Source organism: Helicoverpa armigera, chromosome 2, assembly GCF_030705265.1.
Source record: "Helicoverpa armigera isolate CAAS_96S chromosome 2, ASM3070526v1, whole genome shotgun sequence".
Taxonomy (NCBI): domain Eukaryota; kingdom Metazoa; phylum Arthropoda; class Insecta; order Lepidoptera; family Noctuidae; genus Helicoverpa; species Helicoverpa armigera.
The window spans coordinates 6,418,979-6,440,888 of NC_087121.1; the positions used below are offsets into that span (position 1 = coordinate 6,418,979).

At 36.4% G+C, this 21,910-nt stretch overlaps 2 protein-coding genes across 3 annotated transcripts; both read left to right on the forward strand.

Moving 5' to 3' along the window:
• Window positions 1-1,516: 1,516 nt before the first annotated feature.
• Window positions 1,517-21,392, forward strand: LOC110376240 (uncharacterized). Of its 2 annotated transcripts, none has more exons than XM_021334654.3 (7): window positions 1,517-1,850; window positions 10,633-10,759; window positions 15,697-15,872; window positions 17,815-17,991; window positions 19,080-19,177; window positions 19,771-19,872; window positions 19,996-21,392. In XM_021334654.3, exons 2-7 carry the CDS (start codon window positions 10,660-10,662, stop codon window positions 20,303-20,305), a joined length of 963 nt encoding a protein of 320 aa, XP_021190329.3. In that variant the 5' UTR covers window positions 1,517-1,850; window positions 10,633-10,659; the 3' UTR covers window positions 20,306-21,392. The 2 variants fall into 2 exon arrangements, with proteins under 2 accessions (XP_021190329.3, XP_063894614.1); XM_064038544.1 differs by lacking the exon at window positions 1,517-1,850 and adding an exon at window positions 8,809-8,829.
• LOC110376129 (dynein intermediate chain 3, ciliary) lies at window positions 2,182-4,759 on the forward strand. Its single transcript, XM_021334510.3, has one exon. The coding sequence runs from the start codon at window positions 2,883-2,885 to the stop codon at window positions 4,608-4,610; it is 1,728 nt and encodes a 575-aa protein (XP_021190185.3). The 5' UTR covers window positions 2,182-2,882; the 3' UTR covers window positions 4,611-4,759.
• Window positions 21,393-21,910: the final 518 nt, after the last annotated feature.

Sequence of the window (21,910 nt, forward strand, 5' to 3'; positions counted from 1 at the left end):
ATAATCACATTATAATTTAATTCGTAAAATATTGTCGATTGAATTTTCGGTAATTTATTTTATGTCATCTGTCCAGTTAAAATTAGAAGGGATATTTATAAAATGTAATTAAAACTTTCTATAATGGATGTCGCTCACGCGTGTTTGTTTTAGATCAAAGTGTCATTTTCGTGAAGCGCATGTGACACAATTTAATTAAGTTAAAATTAGATATTAAATAATAATGTATGGTTTTCATGCAATAATAATATTATATTACGATCAACATACACCAGTTAATTACATTGCTTATTGTCTTTCTAATCTCACTTAGGACATACTTAAGTTATAAAAGTTACGATACCTCATACACAAAAACCTAATACATAATTGAAGTAAATAAGGTTTCATAAGATTTGATATAACTTTCTTAAACGAATGTTATATGAAAATTCGTCTGTTTTTCCTGTAAGCTTCTTGATATCTCAAGTCTCAACAGCCGAAACTGCTTTCGACAAAGTTTCACGTAGAGTTTAAACTCGTCCGAAAAAGAATAGAAATTCTTTTTATCCGAGTAAGTACTCGGAAAAGTTTCCCTAGAAATTCTTTGTAAGTGAAACCTAGCAACAGTTTATATATTATACTTAATTGAATACTAGTTATGTCCGCATCTTATAAACTTATAGCTGTTAAGTATTTGTACTTTATGTCAACGTTACATAAATCTTGCAATATGGAAATTGTTGATTTCCTTATAGTTTCCCTTTACCGATAAAATAAATGTTGAATAGTTGCAATAAACTGTGCAGGTACGTTGTTTATGGTATTTTAAATACGTAAAGTGCTTTACTGAGTAAAACCTGTTTTGGCGTTCCATCTCAATCTATTCTTTGTTTGTGTCAACATTACTTTTATGGTGTTTCTTTAGATTATTACACAGAGTAATCGATTAATCAGTATATTATTAACAGATAGATGCAGAACTGAGAGGTTCTTCTAAGAATTCTTTAAGCCTTTGTTTCGATAGCAAATCCACAGACGCTATGTTTTGTAACTAATTTAAAGCACAATGCCAACAGGAGCACTGCAGACCACGTGCGCGGTAGTACTCGCCACTTTCCACGAGCAACAGTGTCGTGACTCGGTCATTACATCGTCCCACATACACTCCACACTTTTCCTCCAACATTTTACCACTTATCCCTACATAGTGCTTATCCGCATAGCAGCTCCACATAATTAGCGCAAGCCAGTCAGTCAAAGGAATTTTCCAATAAGTTTTCCAACAAAAGATTAATTTTATTTTAAAATAAGTAATTGTTGTGTCGTTGTTAAATCGGTAGAGTACCTATCCAACAATTAAGGTCTCCCTTTGTTTCATCAAATATCAAAATGAATGAATCCTTGACATTTCAAGTTATCTGTGAGTCAACTTAGCGCACCATAATATTGAAAGTTGAAAAAGGGCGAGGTCACATGCACACCGCGCAACCTGTCTAAGTTACTGTCAACAATATGCTAGCTAGAAGTATAGTTATCATCAGTCAACACATCAATTGCCGGGATATGGTTGAAGCAAACCAGTCATAGTACTCGACAACCTGAGTTCTTTCTGCGTACTTCCAGCCGACACGCGCGCCAGTCACCGCTGAGACGCCCATTCGTACGAGCGTACGGCGCGCGCGCACTTTAAAAGCACCGAATTCGAATTTCTAATCGTGACGCAAAACAGTGTTGTGACTTGTGCCAATTCGTGACAGTGTATCGATACCATCTATGTTACCAATGCAGAATTAGCAAAATTACAATGACGTGAAGTGACAGATATGTGATTGTTCAATACTGGTATGGAAGACGTTTACATTTTTATGGTAAGGAAGTATGATTTTTTATTATTTTTATGGGTTCGTTGACTTTGACAACATGTTTTTTTTTGCAATGCATTCTGCATTATAATAAAATTACCGTTAGCCAGTATCTTTTAAGCAACTTTTAGCTGAAAGCAACAATTTCAAACCATCATTAATCAATTTGAAACTAATTACTTATTTTATTATTAACTAACGCACCATGGGGTGTATCAAAAGGAAACTAATTTGACATTCCAGAAATAAAAAAGTGGCATTTGGGATCCTGAACCAAAATAAATACCATACCTATGTGTTAAATGCAATATCGCAATCAAAAATACCTCACGCGTTAAACATATTGTAATCAAGTACCTGATATCTGTTACATTTCCATGTAATTAAAATTTGCACATAGCAAGGCAAGCTTCTCTAGTTTCATAATTGTTTAATTAAACAACAAGCAATATTGAAACTGGAATAAGTAGACTGAATCAGCATAAACGTAACCGCGTAACATTGAGAGTCGTCTCACCTCTCGCACATAACTATTGCCATATGGACTCGATGCATATTAATGTGAACCGCATAACAACTCCTTGCCTCCAACAATGTGGTTACGACACTTCCTGGTACGACTCACGGCCCGAGGTACAGGAAACACCACTACAAAGTAAACCGAATTACTGGATTCAATCAAAACCATCTATGTTAATGAAACGGAAAGAGTACCTTGGAACGATAACTTGAAAGACAACGTCAAATGTTATTCCAATAATTTACAAGCACGTGTCTTTGAAATATTCTTAGTCAGTAGTTGATATCAAACCCCACAATCGATTGTTTAACTTACGTCGCCGACAACAACCTTTTTACCAAACAAGGACACATATGTTTCCATACGATTATGACGCTGTATATTGTTTAATTCCGTCATCAATATTCATTTTTCGCCATGGCCTTGCCGATTTAATATTCCTTACGTTTAATGGTTGTGAAAGTATCTGACGTAACTAAAGCAATTTTAGATTCATTTAAGTAAATTATAATACAATAATGGCTTCCTACGTAAAGTGGACCTATGAGTACACCAAGCTTCGGCGAAACTTTGGAAAACAACCACTTTTCCAAATGGTACCAGCCCGCATGTTAGACTCTATAAGTCCTAACAAGGATGATCAAAAGCAATACATTCTGCGGAACCCCGTGCACCGCGAAGTTCAGGCAACGAGCTCTGCTTCAGAAAACGAAACTAACACTGCACTAATAATAAGACATGATCAAATGATCGACCACTCTGAAGGCGGCTGGCCACGGGAAGTCAACCCTTACAACGAGGATCATGTTCAACGCCATCGTCGCAGAATTATGCACGAAGACAATTATATCAAATCCGTGCAAAATTTGTCAAATTCTTTATTTCACTACGTAGACCAAAACAATGCCATTGAAATGTATGAAACATATTATGCTACAATGGCCGAGCAAGATCCTGTTGAAAAGTGTAGTGTCCGAATTGCAAATGTCTTCCGTGATGAACATCAGAGACCAGTAGCATGTGTTAAATGGACTAATGAAAAAAACGCTAAACTGGCAGTTGCGTACTGCGTCAAAACATGTGTGCTGGAACCAAAACTAAACCTGGTAACCGAATGTTATATATGGGATGTGCACAGACAAACAGAACCAGTGTACGTATTACAACCTGATTACCCGTGTTGGCAACTAGCGTGTTCACCCTCAACTCCTGAATTGTTGATATGCGGACTTGAAAAAGGTATTGTTAGTGTATTTGATGTGCGTGTCGGCAAAAACGCTGTGTCATCGACTTCTGTATATAATTCCCATCGCGAAGGAATAACATCAATACTTTACATTCAGTCTCGCACATACTCTGAATTCTTTACTGGGTCTTCGGATGGAGAATGTTTGTGGTGGGATTTGCGAAACCTTAAACAGCCTCAAGAGCGGTTACCAATCTCAGTGAGGTTTGCACCGAATGAAGTTCCAAATTTAAATAATGCTGAAGGGGTTAGTACTTTGGAGTTTGATAAAGGCTTGCCTACTAAGTTTCTCTGTGGAACGGAGACTGGATTAGTAATTAACGCCAATCGCATGGGAAGAACTCATTCTGACATTTTATCTTCGTTTTGGTATGCTCACGATGGATCAGTACAAACAGTGGAAAGGAGTCCTTGTACCTTTAGAATGTTTCTTACGTGTGGTGATTACACTGTTAAAATATGGAGTGAAGAAGTTCGTACCGCACCCATCATTGTAACAAGGCCGTATAGGAATCTCGTCTATGATGCTGCTTGGGCTCCTTTGAGGTTCTCCTCGTACATGTCGATATGTGGAGCGGGAAAGTTCTATTATTGGGACTTACTGCGTAAACACAAGGAGCCAGTCTTGACTCTGCAAGTATCAAAGTCTGGACTTACAAAAATTACTCCACATTCAAAAGGCAAATCAGTCGCTATTGGTGACTGTAATGGAGCATTGTATCTGTTGCAATTATCTGAAAATATGGCTATACCGGGAAATCGTGACAAGTTACTGATGGGGCAAATTTACGAGCGTGAGACTAGACGAGAACATATCTTAGACAATCGTCTCAAAGAAATTCGTTTGAAAGCACGCGCTGAGGAAGAAGCAGCTTTAAATGAACCACCAGAAGACGTAGTTGACGAAGAAGAGGTAGACCATGAAACCGAAGATGAGTATTTTAGAATAGTTAATGAAGAATTGAAACTAATGGACATTATGCCTGACCAAACTGAATAACTAATTAAAGATCTCTATAAACTGGAATTATATGATGGAGGACACCAGGTGTCCATATTATCTGTTTATGCGTATGGACTGTGGATTTATGTTAATGTTTGTTCGGTAGGTACAAAATACTACATGTAGTAGTGAAATTATTGAAATAAATGTAACATTACTTCTGAAATGCGTTATGTTTATACAACCATATGGCTTGCTTTGGAATCAACTGAAGAAAATAAATTACTTCATGGTACCCGATCGATCGCGATAAGCTTTGTTTTGTTATAAAATGTCACAACCTTAGTTCATAACCTTTGAGAAATAACTGATTCACGTATGCATGTACTTGCTACAACCTATGGCAACAACGACTATTTGTAGTTTTTTTATACTGATGTGGAATTCTAGCCTATAGAAATAATATTTCCATGATAATAAGCCAGTATAACTTTTGTCTTCAAAAGCATCCGGTTCTATGTAAACAGAACTTAAAATATTTTGTATAAATCACAGCAACAAGTATAGAGCGACCGTCCCGGATGTTTGGTACAGACGAGAAGCCCGCATCTCCCGGCAGATCCGGCGACTTAGCTGCAAGGGCCATGACCGCCGATTTATACAAAACGACAATTCTAACGTGAACCGTCAGATTTCAATAGAGATCCCCTCTGTAAACATTCCTGATGAATTAATAAGAGAGGCGGGGGAGGTCTCATTAGAATGGTGGCGTAAATTACTCGAGCCTCGTGAGTTGCGTGAATACAAAAGTGCGTCACCGGCAACTTTCACCTCGGCTAGGTACTCGCTACTTCAGACACAGTCGCAGGCGCACGCACCGTGTATGCGGCAGCCTCGATTCCATTCAACTTGCTTACTTCCTAGTATTTGCATTTCACATCTTCGTGTGTACGCTAAAATATTTCGTTTAACTCTGTCCTACTTGATAAATAAAAACAAAAATGAATTCTTGAGATTTTTCAAATCATCTCCCAGCAATACAATCCCGGACCTACTTATGAAATCCATAATAACATAGCAAAATATACTCTACATTAAGATAACCGGTTTATTAAGTAGAGTACGATAATAAAATGCTAATTACTAATTAGTTAATCTAATCTTACGTAAGAACGTATGAAATTTCAACGTTCGGATAATCTTAAGCACGAAGGCAAGATTTACGAGGAATGTGTTCGAAGTACTTCTGCCAATGTGGGTTAATGTCTACCACTCCAGATGTAGTATCTACTGACATTAAACTGCATTATATACCTATAAATTGTACCTTTGCATATTTAAATAATTATAAGGATAGGCACTGTTAATGTAAACTAGTGACCACATAGTTACCGCGCCGTGCTGAGTATATTTAATAATCACTGTACCGATACAAATCGTTGTTACGATTCATTACCACAAACAAATCGAATAGCGTGAACGTGGATTTAATTTATAATGAAAAGAGTTATTTGCTGTAATAAAAATTATCTATGAATTGAAAAAGATGAGAAAGCGACGAACACCGTGGCTCAAAACCTAAATGGGTTGGTCATTGAATCGATTCTATTTTTGAAATAGAGTATTTAAAGGCTGCTGTATTATAACTGGCCGTTTTGCGCAAATAGGACGTATAGCTGCAACTCATAAAGTACTAATAAACCAGCATGAAGGTAACAGCTGGCCGTACCTAGTACCTAAGCTAAGTCGTGCTCAGAGCCATTAGTAGCACCCAGTGTTTCATAACCTTAGCTTAGTCAGACGTGATTATTAGATATGACCAAGTTTATACGTAAATACACATTGAAACAACGCAAATAAGATAAATATAATGCTTTTTGCTGTGTTATCCTCAAACTTCATTGATTTAATAACTGAAGAGAGATCATAGTTTGATCATAGTTTATGATAGGATTTTTTACGACAAGCTTTTAAGAGATTTTATTGCTACTTAAACACTGCCTAAAACACTCGGTAATATCGTTAGAGCGTGCTCTAGTTTAAGTGAGTGTCCAAAAATACCCCGGGTACAGATACTTTTACTTTAGCTCACTGTCTGGATACTAGGTTCCTATTTCTAGAAGAGTATTAATTTAAAGTAAGTTGGTAAATAAAAGCACAAAGTATATTCAAATTCTTTCAAATAAGAAAATGGCCAACGCAGTTTTTATAGAGCAGATAATAAACTCTGCCATATGCTTGCTAAAAAAAAACGTTTAAACTTATTTTCGGCTTTATGAAGCTGTAAAAGGCACGTGTGGTCCTATGCTTCGTTCAATAGTAAGTTCAATCACTCTCAGGTTCGTTTACACGCACACTAGTGTAATTACTGGGCGCACGCTACAAAGCTACGAGAAAGGCAGACACGCGATCGTGACTTGCTTCGCACATTATGTTACATCAATTCTTTAACCTTCCATCAGCTTACTGAAAATAGTGCTTACAATGAAAATTTAATTTGGGCATGTCCGAGATGACTTGCTATTTTTTTTATGTATATTAAGAACCTTATTCGATTTTCGTCATTCTTTGCCTTCATAGACAAATCATGCCTAACCCTGGTGATTATAACTGTTAGAGGTTTTTCTTTTGGCGTATCGAGATCTAATTATATCGAATTTAATCAGTCTGAAATGCTCTTAACATACGTAACAAAATTACAAAAGCAATTCGTGGAAGGCGAACTATCTACGACGCAGCCGATATTTATAATCCATGCCTTATCAAACATTCAGATACATTGATCTGGGTAATCAAATTAGAAAGCGGTTGATAGACGACCATCTAGATATTATACAAGTATAATTGAAAGACTCGGGTCTGGTAATAGGAACAGTAAAGCTTTGCATCCTGAATAATAATACCACAACTATCTGTTAGTACACTTTCTAAATTCAATGAATATATTATTATCAGAGTAACTATAGTTTTATTACTGTTGCTACAAACCTATGTCGTAGATATATCATATGTATTGCAAAACAAAAGCTAATCTCTATTAAAACCTACACAAACGCTATCAAAGTTAACTAGCAATTGAACGCAGCACATAAATATTGTAAGCACGTGGAGCGTAGGAGTAGCGTCGATCAGTGGCGGTTATCGAATGCCAATGTCAACTTATTTGCAAACTCGTCGTACTGTTACACTGTCGGACAAGACGAGACCGTCTGACCCACATCCCATATCGTCGAACAATATAATTAAGGCACGGATTTTTTGTTAAACAGGACATCGGCCGGCCAATAATATTAAGACGTGACTCACCAGTCACTGACCAAAGTTGTAAGGATATCGTTATGGTATTAATGTTTGAAAGAAGCTTTGTGAGAATTAAAACTGATATAATGTCGAAAAGTGAATGTGCCCATTATGTTTATAACTAGGGTATTTTTCTTCATATTGATAAAAATTGCATTAAAATTTCGATGATGACATTATTTATAAGTCAACTGATTTTTTAACTTCATCCTCCGAGCCTTTTTCCCAGCTATGTTGGGGTCGGCTTCCAGTCTAACCGGATTCAGCTGAGTACCAGTGCTTTACAAGAAGCGACTGCCTATCTGACCTCCTCAACCCAGTTACCCGGGCAACCCGATACCCCTTGGTTAGACTGGTGTCAGACTTACTGGCTTCTGACTAGCCGTAACGACTGCCAAGGATGTTCAATGACAACCGGGACCTACAGTTTAACGTGCCATCCGAAACACAGTCAATGGTGATTTATTTAACTATTCTTGCAAAATAAACGATCTTTGGTAGGAGCGATTAAAGAAGTGTAGTGTTGACATTTACGCAACTAGGCAGTTGTTTTGTTTAGAGAAAATAGTGTCCGTGATAGCCTGATAGCGATTGTACGTTTCCGTGTCACAACTCAACGTACAATCAAAACTGTTTACAAACACGCTTATATTTATAAACACGACAGTGTAGTATTGATCGGAGTTAATAACTGACATTGTTTACTTTTCAATATCAAAATAACGGCATGAATATTGAATACTCTTTGTCGTCACTACGATAACATAATGAGTACGACGATACTGAAAGAATACTCTTCATATTCTCTTTGATATTCAAAAACGTGACGTGAAAATTATGAGAGCAGTCTAAAACCGGTTACGTGTAATGATAACTCTCATAAATGTATACATGTAGTCATTGCGAACATTACATATTTTATACGTCATAGTGAAAGTTAGTACGCGGATTTGCGTGAACGGAATCTAATCTAAAGGTGAGTTACTCGATTTAAGCCACGCGTGAAGAACATTTAATGCCATCAAACATTTTAAAGGCTTAACTGTATTTTAAGCGATGTCACAACAAAGAAACTGAATATTATTATGCGGTTTCGTATTACACATAACATTCAAATTCAAGTCAACATTGTTTCTCACAAAAGTGATGTCATAAAAACAGTTATAGTGAAGTTTATGCCGGTTTCAAAGTTTCTAAGTATTTTATTACTACTCTAGAACAAAACAGTGTGGTGCTTACTACAAAACTTATGTATTTAACGTATAAGCTACTACTTGCCTTAACATTTTAAGACAATAGCAGTTGGATTATGTTTAATGTATAAAACTTCTAACGTTAAAAGTTTTCACACATTTTAGTTAGCTTAATAAATCGTTAAGTATCACTTAACAAACCTTAACTTTGCAGAGACACGTTTGAACCTTATTGTTTGTGACTTATTTCTTGACTTCTACTTACTATCCTGACGGGTTTGACCTGAGGTTAAAATCGTGAATTCCGTACTAAGTCAACGACATTTTTGTTTCTGATTTTTTAACTTTTTGGTAACTGTTAGTATGTTTTTTGTCCTGAACATTATTATGTTTACTTTCTGGCTACATAAATACCATAAATCACATAGAGCTAGATTGTTTTTTTTAAACACCAAAGAACATAGAGCATAGAGTATCTTGTTCCGTGAAAGTTCCAAGTACGGACTTGAGAAAATGTTAATAAGATACGCGTAGGTGCTGATGTAGCAACACCTCTATGGAACACAATTAGCTATGAATTTCTCACGTCACTATGATCGCTCTTTAATAAAGTGATAATAACAACTGCTCTTCCAACTGTGTGACTTCTGTCTAAGCTTTGAGAAATGTGAAAGCTGGCAGAGTGACGACTTGTAGACAGACACTGCATATTACGTCACAAGAGGTAGTTGATAACGCTTTTAGCTTCAACAAAAATCCTTACAAAAAATATAACACTGACTTTGGTTTTGTATTTCCGTACATTGTCTTTTTAAATAGGAAGGACTAGGTAGATAGGATCACGTTCTATTCCTGTTTTCTAACACCTAAAATGATAACGAAACGGTCATGTCGGCCATGGTCAGTAATGGTAGGTACCTGATTAATTAATTTCCTCATGATTAATTCATATTTAATCAATCATGCAGCCGTCAATTATTGTGAACTACTTTTACCCGCGACTATGACACGTAGCAGCTACTATAATTGCAATAGGACAAGCAGTTTTCTTTGTCACCTATCATTTGATATGAGATTGGTTGTCAATTTTATACATCTAAATTAAATACAGACAGTATTTACACGTAACACGTTTCTTCACGAAATGGTTCAGATGTCTGAAACAACGTTTAAGTAAAGTTAAGGTAGCCTTATAAAAAAAGATTCCTGTCTAAACTCACTGTATGCGCACTATGCCAAGAATCCATTACTTCTTTTGAGTTCTATTCACGTGAGATCCATAATGTCCTAATCTTATGGTATGTGATGATGAAGGTACTTAGGCGGGTGATAAAATTAATTCCAAAAAAAAACTGACGAATTTGTTGAAAGAATTTGTACTTCGAACTTACTCTTCCATATCGTATCTCGCTATCGCTCTAAGGTTTGCTGTTAGAGAACCCAACTCTGGGTTAAGCTCGCCTTTGTACATAACTTCTGTGTAGGTATTGTGTAGGTATGTGTGTACAGTAAAGAATTATCCCATTATTTGCGAAATCGATGAATGAGAATGATAGTATTAATAAATGCAAAATGTTCTTCCACAGTAAAGTCACGATGCGCAGCGGTGTACGATGACGTGCGCGGCGCTGGTGGCAGTGGTGCTGGCGATGGCGAGCGCTGCGTGCGCACAGCTGCGGCCCGCCGACGCGCCTCTCGCCATCAACGACACACGTGAGTGAGTCCCGGACTAGTACCATACTTTGTTAAGAAGCTTGCTGTTTACATCTCCTCTTGGGAGAACTTCGGTTACCTGAACAAAATCCAAAATAAAAAGTCCAGTTTCGGGAGGTCATTCTTCAACAGTGGGCATTATAAGGCTGCGACGACGACGACCTGGGAAATAACTTGATCATTTAAAGTTTTACCAAATCTAAATATATAAAACTCAAAGGTGACTGACTGACTGACTGACTGACATAGTGATCTATCAACGCACAGCTGAAACCACTGGACGGATCGGGCTGAAATTTGGCATGCAGGTAGATGTTATGACGTAGGCATCCGCTAAGAAAGGATTTTGATCAATTCTACCCCCAAGGGGATAAAATAGGGGATGAAAGTTTGTATGAAACTTTGTCAATTTTAAACCGATCGGACTGAGACTTTGCGTGCATAAAGCTACTATGGCGTAGGCAACCCTTAAGAAAGGATTTTGATAAATTCCATCCCCAAGGGGATAAAATAGGGGATGAAAGTTTGTATACATCTTCTTAGATTTTATGAAGAAGTCCTGATGACGAATCAGAATTTTATGATGATGTTCGCTTAAATACGATTTTGATTAATTCAACCCCCATTCAACCCCCACGGGTGATAAATTTTACATCCTTCATCATCCCTTATTTTATGTTGCTTGCTCACGAGTAAGTTCACCCAATAACTTAATAGTTTTAGCGCCTAATGACAGATTAGTAAAGAATATTGTGTACAAAGAAGTTTTGTAGGCCCTAATTTTTTACACACGCTAAACAAAAGTAAAGCCGCAAAAACCATACCTAATTAATAATAATAACGCGAGCGAAGCCGCGGGCAAAAGCTAGTGACATAATATAATCGATTTTTTGTTTACTCATTACTTCATACAAAACGGACAGTAGGTACCTACTCAATACCCAAAGAATTGTTAAACGAAGGCAACATTATCTTCACTGATAGGTAGGCAACTTTAACCGTCGCACCACAAACACTTTTAAACGTTTGTTGAACACTTGTCTAAAAAACTTCATGTCACTTTATGTCGTTGAAATAAGGTCCGTTTTGCAGCCAGCAGTTTTGTTTAAGTTTTTGTGGTAAGGCCATAACCATCTTACCACAAAAACTTTTAAATGTCAGTTTACGACTTATCTAAAAAAATTACAAATTATGACGTTGACATATGGTTCATTTTGCAGCCTCAATTTTTTTAGACAAGTAAGTCAGGTGTTTAAGCTTTTGTAGTAAAGTTGTAAATGTTTAAGGATATAGGTTTGATAACTCAATCTCTCACCTTTTCCAAGATTAATTGGTGTGGAATCAGTTTCTAATTTCTGAACATCCTTTTTATCTCAAGAGCTGTACCCTATCCGACGTTGAGATGAAATATGAACTAATGACCAAGCCCTGTTATAATTAATCACTTCAAATCTCCGTATTAATGAACGTTAAATCATTTCAATTTAGGAAATGCATAGTTTTGAATTAAGCCTCTATTCTAGGTAATAATTACTTCAGGGAAATATAAATGTACGAGGGTTATTTAATGTATCAATCAGTTTTGTTCCATACAAATTATTTGACATTAATTTTATCTTAAGCTCTATCAACGTTGAGACAGGCACGTCACTGAGACTTTAATTAAAATAAAAGCTTGTTTAAAGATGACTGACATTGTCAGCTATAAGTTGATAAGAGAACATTCTATTAACTTGCCTATAGGTGCCTTGATATTCATTTAGGTGTATAGAATACTTTAACTAATTAGAAATGAACTGAAATCTGAATCAAGAACAAGAACTTCTAAGTTATGTTGAACTTTCCCTCAAATCATTTATTATATTACTATGGCTTCAATCAAAGCTAGTCGGATTAGTAGGGCAAATCGCCAATAATAAGCAGGCTATTGATTGGAAAACAGTTAACAACGCTGGATCATCAGGCACGGTAAATTATACACACACAAACACCCGGTTTCTTCGGTAGCTTTAGAATTAAGAATACATCGCTTTCACCTGAACCTACTTACAATTGTAATTACTTACCGAATTAAACATGAATACTTATTTAACGCCTTTTAGTCCAAACATGGCACGAACATGAAACCTACACGCAATGAACCTGCTTTAAAACCAAATGTTTTATTAATTTTGTGATCCAAACAGTTTCACTGTTTTAATTGCAGTTTTTCCGCATCTTTTGTTTTTGTTGTAACGAAAAGAATTAACATCATTGTTCACTATTATCGATTCATTCATTACATATACATTTTATTTTGTTTGTATTGCCAAATGCCACCAAACATTTTATTTCATATAGAGAAGTCAAATAAACCATAAAGACTGCAATTTATACAGAAACTGCAAACATTAATGGATACTTCACTTTCCTAACATTGTGATGTAAACAGTCGATGGGAACTAAGACACTGCAAGAAATAAACAAGGTTTCTATTTTCTAACGCACAAACGTTGCAAGTTTTCAACTGTCTCAACTGGTGTCAATGTTCTCATATCTTTCACACTGATTATGGCTTGGCTGCATCCGCAACGAAATATGAAAAACTAAAAACTTTTCAAGAAGAGAACAGTCGTGTTTTGTTTTGCGTTTGTTCAGAAAACGATTCTTAAGGGCTTATTACATTTGACTAAATTCAGTCGTCTAAATAGGTTTGTCTAATTAGGTTTCTAAATGATTTAATGAAAATTACCTTCCTAAATGCGATTACATTTGACTGAATTTAGTGACTGAATCGTTTAGACGACTGAATTTAGTCAAATGTAATAAGCCCTTTACCAACATAGCATATTGGGAGGTTGATTACCTATACGCTGATGATAGATGAGTTTGTGTGGGTCGTGTCGTAAGTGAGAGGAAGATACCAAAACATAATATCAGCGACATAATTGCAACAATCAATCACACAACAAAAAATGCAACTATGCAACAACCAGACATTTGATGGATAGAAATAAATGGGCCTGTCAATAATGTTTCAAATGATCATTTTGAACTGCATTTCGAAACAAGTTCCGATTCAATTTCTCGTCATCTTCGTTGTCCGCACTCTTCTTTGTCTAATATGTATTATACGTTGTTGTAATGTTGTCTTCCTCAATCTTTCGAAGCTGCTTTCACAATAAGGTGTCGGTACCTCTTGGCACTCCTACGAACTCCCACACACTATGCCAAAGTACCTTAGCCGACGCATTCGATAATAATATTTTGGAACGATAAAAAGAAACATCAAACTTAACCATACCAATGAAACTTGGCTCGATAATGCACGGTTTTCCAGAGCTTAAAACATACCGACTTTTGACTTATTCAAAATTGTCGAGAAATGTTCCTACTGCAAGAATAATGTTGCTGCAGTGTGGCTACAGCTAAAGTGCCGATCACCAGAAATGACCGTACCGCGGTGCACAGGAACCTCGTTATGCACGTAATGCTGATCGTAAAGTAAACAAAACACAGTAATGTGTCTACTCGTCCGGTCGGTCCCGTTAATTGAACAGCGCACTAATCGCATATTGCGCGCGCTTTCCCTTTGGAAAGTATCGAAATACGATCCAAATCACTGAAGTTGAATATAAATTGATTTTCAAAGTCATTGCCTCAGAAACGGGGAATTAAGTGAACCCGTACCGTAACTTACTTTGGTATAATGAACCAGTAAGCAGTAAGGTCTAAACTTTACGCCAAGAGCGAGCCTTAAAGCTTGACATTTAGACTCTGAAGCTTTGTTTCATTTGTTTTCAAAGCAAACGGTAAACTTCTTAATGTTCTTCTATATTTCAAGCAAACCGCTCGGAAACTCGTTTTAATATTAAATTAATGTGCTCATAAGTCCTACATTTTTTATGAGACCAAAATTATAATTTCTTGCATAAGGCCAACATTTATTGGCGCAGCCGGACCGCCTGTCAGTTTAAATTGTAAACATAAATGACTGTACCTAGCTTAGAAGCTTAGAAAATATTCTACATTCAGTGTGTCTGGTGTATCGAGCAATCGAATAAACATTGTGCATCGCCATGAATACATTACGCCCAAACATGGAACAATTGATTAGCATAGAAATTCTAAATATTTCAATGATACGATGATTCCAGTAAAGTATGTAAACAGAGTAAAAAACAACTGTGAAGGCCTACTAAGCAAAAATCCTTCTCTGTCATCTCGATACATATATTTATATCATTGGGTATATAAGCACCTCAAACAACTATAGTCTAGTTAAAAATACAGTATCTCTTAAAACAGGTTAATAGAACATTTTTAGAGCTCTTAGAAACTCTTGAGGGTGCTTCATTCAGTATCAGCTACCGTAAAAAGTGGTCCAGCTTCCCCATAAACTTTACCTCTTGAAATAAGTTTTTATGTCGTATTTACTTTTCGACCCAATCCCATCCTAAAAAGTTGGTTTCGTCAATTTGTCCGTCAGAGATGTTTCAACATTTTCAACTTGTTGATAGGTAACTTGAATATACTCAATCGTTCTTTCTACAAAAAGTTAAAATCATTTGAATTCCAACGTGAGCAATTGGCTCGCAAGATTAATGTAAAACATTTACGGACAATGATTTCTGCTTACATTGGAATTGCTATACAAGAATATTAATTGATATTTTCTTTCTGCATACAATATAGGTTACACAATTTCATAACATTGATTACAAATCATAAGCCGTAGGCAGTAAAAGCTATACAAAGCCATCAGTGGGTTTGAAAATCATAATGGAGACTAGGTATACGCAAAAACATAACACAAGGAAGAAATTTGTCTTCTATTACTATCCCGTATCAAATACTTTCAGACTTATGATTTATCATATGATAATTATACATATACAAAAAATTCTAACTCTAAGTTCTTATATTGTGTTAAACTTGACGTTTTCATTTGTTTCCAGGCTGTGGTACGGAATGCGTGCGCTGTGCAGCGGACGGGTGCGTCAAATGCGCTCGGCTGCTGGTCTGGCCTGGCGGCACTTGTGCTCATGACTGTCCTGCTGGCAGCCGCGAGGCTTGGGCACATGATGACCACCTCATGGGACGGGTGTGCTACCCTGCGCAGACGTATAACGAGGTATGGTAAACTTGGAAAAGTGGAAAACGCTAACTCCAAAAATCTAATTCACACAATTAGCTTACGAAGTGTAAGATAAAGCAAAAAAGACACTCAGGTACTTTTTATTAAAATATAAATTAATATTTTTTTGGAATGTCGACCGCGTTCTAAATATCTATAACTAAATTACGGTCCCAAGATATTACCTTGTGGAATTCCAATAAACATAGCTTTTCCATTAAGAGTAACTGTAAATCATAAACAAAAATAAGAATATTTGAATGTTATATTAGCTCCAAATAAATTCGTTATATTAGCCGCATCCATCAAATACCAGAACATGAAAGTTCAACGGCTTCTAGATTAAAATACTATGATGTAACGGCTTTGATGCGCGGAACAGATGTGGTCCGTATGGTACCTGCTCCACAGTCAATCTGAATCATTAAAGAGCAAATCCGAACGATGATGCTGCTCTATGAATATTGAGCTATTTCAGTTATACGCACTTGTGTATAAGAAAAATATTTAGATTATGAGGTTGATTTAAATGCTACAAGTCCATTAAATACATATCATATATAACTTTACCGTGCAAAATGAAAAAATATGCAGCTATCGAAGCGACGCAGTCTACTCCCTAAATTCACCCGACTCCTTTTTGCAAACTTTTCGTTAAATCTCAAATAAATCCCCGAACCTGTCGTATTGCATACTGAGTACAGGCACACAGTCTGCAGCTAAATGTTGAAATAAAACGCTGAAAGGAGTAGCTGTTCCAGCCAGTATTAAATTAATAAACGGCTTTATTGTAGCAGGTGCTGTTACATTACTCCACAGCGACAATTGAAAATGGCCACTAACACTAGTGAATAATAGAGGTGGACGTATACGCCACTTGTACTACATTGTACAGTGGACCGACCACAATGCATTGTGTTTTAACAACTCTCTCCCAGCTTTCTGCGTTGCTTGCTAAAAACAAGAAAGTCCAGGAAATGCTCCTATTACTTCGATGTTTTTGATTTAGAGTGAGATATTTACTAGTTCTACCAAAAAAAAAGCGTTTGTGACATCGACATCGTTGTTATAGGTGTAGCAAGAAAAGTTATCACAAATAAAAAACAACTTTTAACTAAATTAAACTAGACGTCCTTTATTGATATTTTAAAATAGTCAATACCTTACAATACTTCAGCAAAGCGAACTATTTGTCGTCTGTGTGTCCCTAGCTTTTTATTACCTTTTGGACTAGCCGACTGATACATGACCCAAAAGAGAATACCAAAACACGGGCCATTGTTCTAACTTCGAAAATTGCTAACGCCTATGGCGATTTCAGATCAAGTTAGTCCGTTCGAAGTGTATTTATAGACAATAAAAGGTATTTCTTCCACAATTCTTTTGCCAAAAGCTTGTTGGTAAGAATTGTAAGCTCTAACGTGCTTATACGGGTCACGATTTATGGTGGTATCCACGCCCCCATTACTTACAATCTAAAAAGGTCCTTACTGAGGTATTGGCAAATTGTAGTGTGAGGGATCAAGTAGAGACAATCGAGGCCGACTAACCTGTTTTATGTCTTTGTCGTGCTCACGATTTTTAGTGGTATCGAATGTTTCTGAAGCAGTAAGCTTTCTGCAATGTTTTGCTATTGTGTAAACTGTTTGTATTTGCGAGAGCCTTATACACATGGTTGGTTCAGCAAAGGATCACTTTCGTCCTATTTCATACTCCAAGAGCGTGATGCGCCCACTCTCTAAACGCATTGCTTACAAAAAAGCGACATCACAGGCTAGTCTTTTCCTAAATCTTCACCGAAATCTTTCACTAAAATAATGATGATGTCCTCCTGCCGATTATCAGCCACGGTGGCGGTTCTCATATAAGGAAATTAGCCAACTGGCAGGACATATTATATTGCTTTAGTATTTAAAATATTTTTATGGTGTGTTACCAGGTGATAGTGGGCGCTGCCTGTGGGGTGGCCGCGTGCATCGCGCTGGTGGCCGCCGCGGCTGCGTACGCGCGGTGTCGCAGCAAGGCGCGCGCGCAACCACAGCCGCTGCCTCAACGAGCTACACACGACGACGACACGCGACTCCGAGAGTTTCACAAACAGTTGGACTGCTTGCGAGTAAGTTACTTACTTACACCTCTTATCTATACAAATACCAAAAAATATAGTACCTATCTGAAATGACTGGGACGATTTTGATGAGAATACCACTGGTTGAGAACTGATGTGGAAAAGAATAACTAAGACTTTTCATTCGGGTTCAATTTGTTGAATTTTTTTGCCTTTGGTTCTCCGAGAACTGCTAGTTCAGTTATAAAAACACATTGCAATCTAGGTAAAGGTAGGTAAGTATTTTCAAGTAGGTATTCATTCGGTAACATTTTACATCGAAGACGTTTGTTGCACAAGATCTACTATTTTTAGTATTAAGATACATGCACACTCATGCATATTTGATTTGGTATCAATGCCATATTTAAACAAGACGTGTGCATAATAAAACCGGCCAATCAAATGTTTCATAAATATTACATGATTTACGAAATTACCAACATACAAATACGGAATTCCGCTTTCGAATGTATGAATAATAGATACAATATGATTATCTAAAATAATAAATATGGACCTAGTTAGATAAAACGTTAAGAAATCAGGAGATTTATCAACACAAACATTAGAATCGCACGATATGTCTTAAGAGCCTACTTATTTCTTCTATCATTTCATCATTTGCTTGAGCCGAGGATTACAAATGCCAATTATATTCTGAAAAGAATTTAGAACTTGTATCAACGTCATAAAGTCTATTTTTGCTGAAATAAATGCTGAAGAAATAAGGACCCCGCTAATTTTAATAAGATGACAATTATTGACAATGCCCGACGGATGGGGTGCCCTACCAAAATGTCAGTGTTATCTATCTCTATTCAATTGATAATTCGTCGATTGATTGATGTTATTTGAGTTTCTGAGGATATTTTTATACTCCGATTATGACCTGGCTGACCGATTAAAAGCTACTCTATCTTCAAAAATAGAATTTGCGATATCTCTATTTCGGCCTGCACACCAAATGGCATAACAAAAATAAAAGACCTGCTGTAGGCACATGTACTGTTAGTAGGTAGATACCTATGTATGTATGGTATTACCTTGTGACCTCTTTACTTAAGTTGCTGATAACATAATCGTTATCATTACAGCCTCACGCCTACACGTTGCTGGCGATCCTGAACCACACGCGGCATCAAGTGCGGGAGCTTTATCAGCTTGGCAACAATGATGCTGCAATGGCTTACAGGTATGTAGATTTATCTTTTACTATAGCGTACCTACCTAGTGGGTCAATGGGGTTAGAAGCTGAGGTAGATGATTCTTGTCTTGTTTGTCTTTTGTTGTTCAAAGTTATCGGTAAATCTAGAGCTAACTAAGAGTACTGCAACATATTTTAACACCCCTACACCTACTACTGAATTCTAAGCTCGAATTTCAGTAACTCAATTTGTGCTAGGTCTTCACTTTAGTCGACCTATCTGTAAAATGTCCTTGATAGACTTTTACACTGGGTACCTAATCTTCAGACCTTAATTTAGGTAGATCTTTTACCTAAAAGCAAAATTTTAGAACCTACCTTCTCAAAGGTATTTTTTATTTTCCCTCGGTTTCCTAAAATGCAATCAACGCGACTGTAAAAAAGTAAATGAATTAACAAACCTTTATAAAAGAGGTTGCGACAGTGCTCTAATAACACAGCAAGCGAGTCTGTTGACAGAGCTACCAACCTAATCTAGAAAAAACACATTCCAAACAGTGCCTCAATAGTGCAGCGTGGTGTTTATTTACGTTACGTTACCTACTCGAGATAGTGAAGTCTAATATTAGCTTCTGTTACAGTTGCATTCTGAGTGATCTGGCCAAGTTGCTGATATTGTTGAACAAGCAGCAGGTGCCCGTCGTGCCGGATGAATGGCCGCGTCTCGCTAGTTGGGCCGAAAGGTATATACAACTTTTTAAACTGATTTATTGATTATCTGTGTTTTGAAAATTTTGAGCTTAGTGACTCATAACCAATGTTTTGTTATACATGTTGCTATTTAGACTTAAATATGTTTGTTGCAGAATCTTGAAACGCTACAGCCGCACTCCTGTTGGTCCACAGCAAGAAGGCCAGCTAGTTAACTTCCTGCCAGCCCCACCGAGTCAAGGCTCTGACTCGGAAACGACTCAGCAGTCCTTCTCGACGTTCAAACCTCCTTCGTACTCCCCCACGTCATACGACAGTAATATCATAGACAAAGAGATGGAGTGTGAGTGGAGTGATGTTGGCAGACCTCCCAGCTACTCGCAAGTAGAGAGAGAAAGAGAGACCATCGTCCTCTCCGACCCATGGGAGAGAAGGCCGATTGTTAGGAGGAGAGCGTTTGGCTAGAAGATGAATTCTTCGAAATGTCAAGGCGGCCTCAAGATGAACTAACCACTGAACTTTAATTTGTGTAATATTAACTTTATAGCATTTGGTTCACCATTCCAAGTCTGACAAGTACAAAATACCAGATTACTAATATTTAATATCTGTAAGTTTTGTAGTGGTGCTTTAAACCTTGTAAATAAGTAGGTAGTACCTATTTCCTACTAAACCTATGCTTAGGTATGTTTGTGTAGGTATAAATAGTACCTAGTTTTGAAAACGAATTAGGTAAGTGAATTGTAAGAGAATTTTCGAAAAATCAATTTTGTCGTTAAATGTACAGAGTTAAATTATTATCAATACTGAAGAATTATAGATAATAATTTATTTACTTTATTTCTGTAAAAGTAATGAGAAACCCTACTACACTGAATTAAATAATAACATAAACAAGCAATTGTAAATGCTTTAAGTAAGTAAACATGTAGACTACGCAGAAATAACATTATTTTTAAACAGTTTAAAACCAAAGTAGAATATATTATAGTTATCTAGTCTAAAAATTAAATCAACATAATTATTACGGAGCATGCATGCGTCCATAAAATAAGAGCATTTTTGTTTTTGTATAGAATCTCTAAATTTTAGATCCTGAAGTAAGTAATTAATTGTTTTACCACCTATTATATTAAACAGTAGACTGTTTAGGGACCATAGTAAATGTTGCTTTAATCTTAGAACAGTATTTAAATACGGATTTTACCTCGACTTAGCTGGTAGATCTTCAGTGATAGCAACAAGTTACTTTAAATCTTTATCTTCCATCAACAAGGAACCCAATATAGACAATGCCAGCTGAAAAAAACTGCCGTCTTTCTATATTCAACTGTTTAGGAATTTCTTCAGCTGCCAAGAACGGAAAAGTCGTGATCAGGCTAAACTACCCTTTCTGATACTAATTATCATAAAATAATTACAAAGTAGTTTGTCATAAGTGCCTAAATATTGTTATAAAATAAAGACAACGAAAATACCTATTTGTTAAAATAGTTTAAAATACTTTTTTATGAATGTTAAATTAATAAAGATGAATTTATATTCTTGTTCATTATTTTTTGTATGCACCTACAAAAAAACCATCCATGGTACGTCATTTGAAAAAGGGATTACCCTATACATAAGTACCTGTAGTACCTACCCAGAAAAAATATTACGAGCGTTAAGCCTAGTTATAGTAGCTGGTCCTCATTAAGGGAGACCTACATTCAGCAGTGGATGGCATAAGGCCATCGGTAATTTGTATGATAATGGAATGGAGAACTCAAGTTTGAGCTAAAAATAATACACACAGCATAAAATAATCCCCTAAATTGAAGTCAAAAGTTTTGATACCCGAAGTACCTATCTAAATAACGAAATTCCCTATCTCTTCCACATAAGTGGCTCTACTATCGAGTGTGAAAAATAAACACAGCAAAAGGCTGGATAAATGTAACCAATTACTAAAGTAAAAATCAATTGTACTAAACTGAAGACTAGCCGAAAATTACTAAAATAAACTTCATATTGGGTAAGCGACGAATCACTTTTCTATTGTAAGCGTTAATTTATGCCATAGTAGAATTA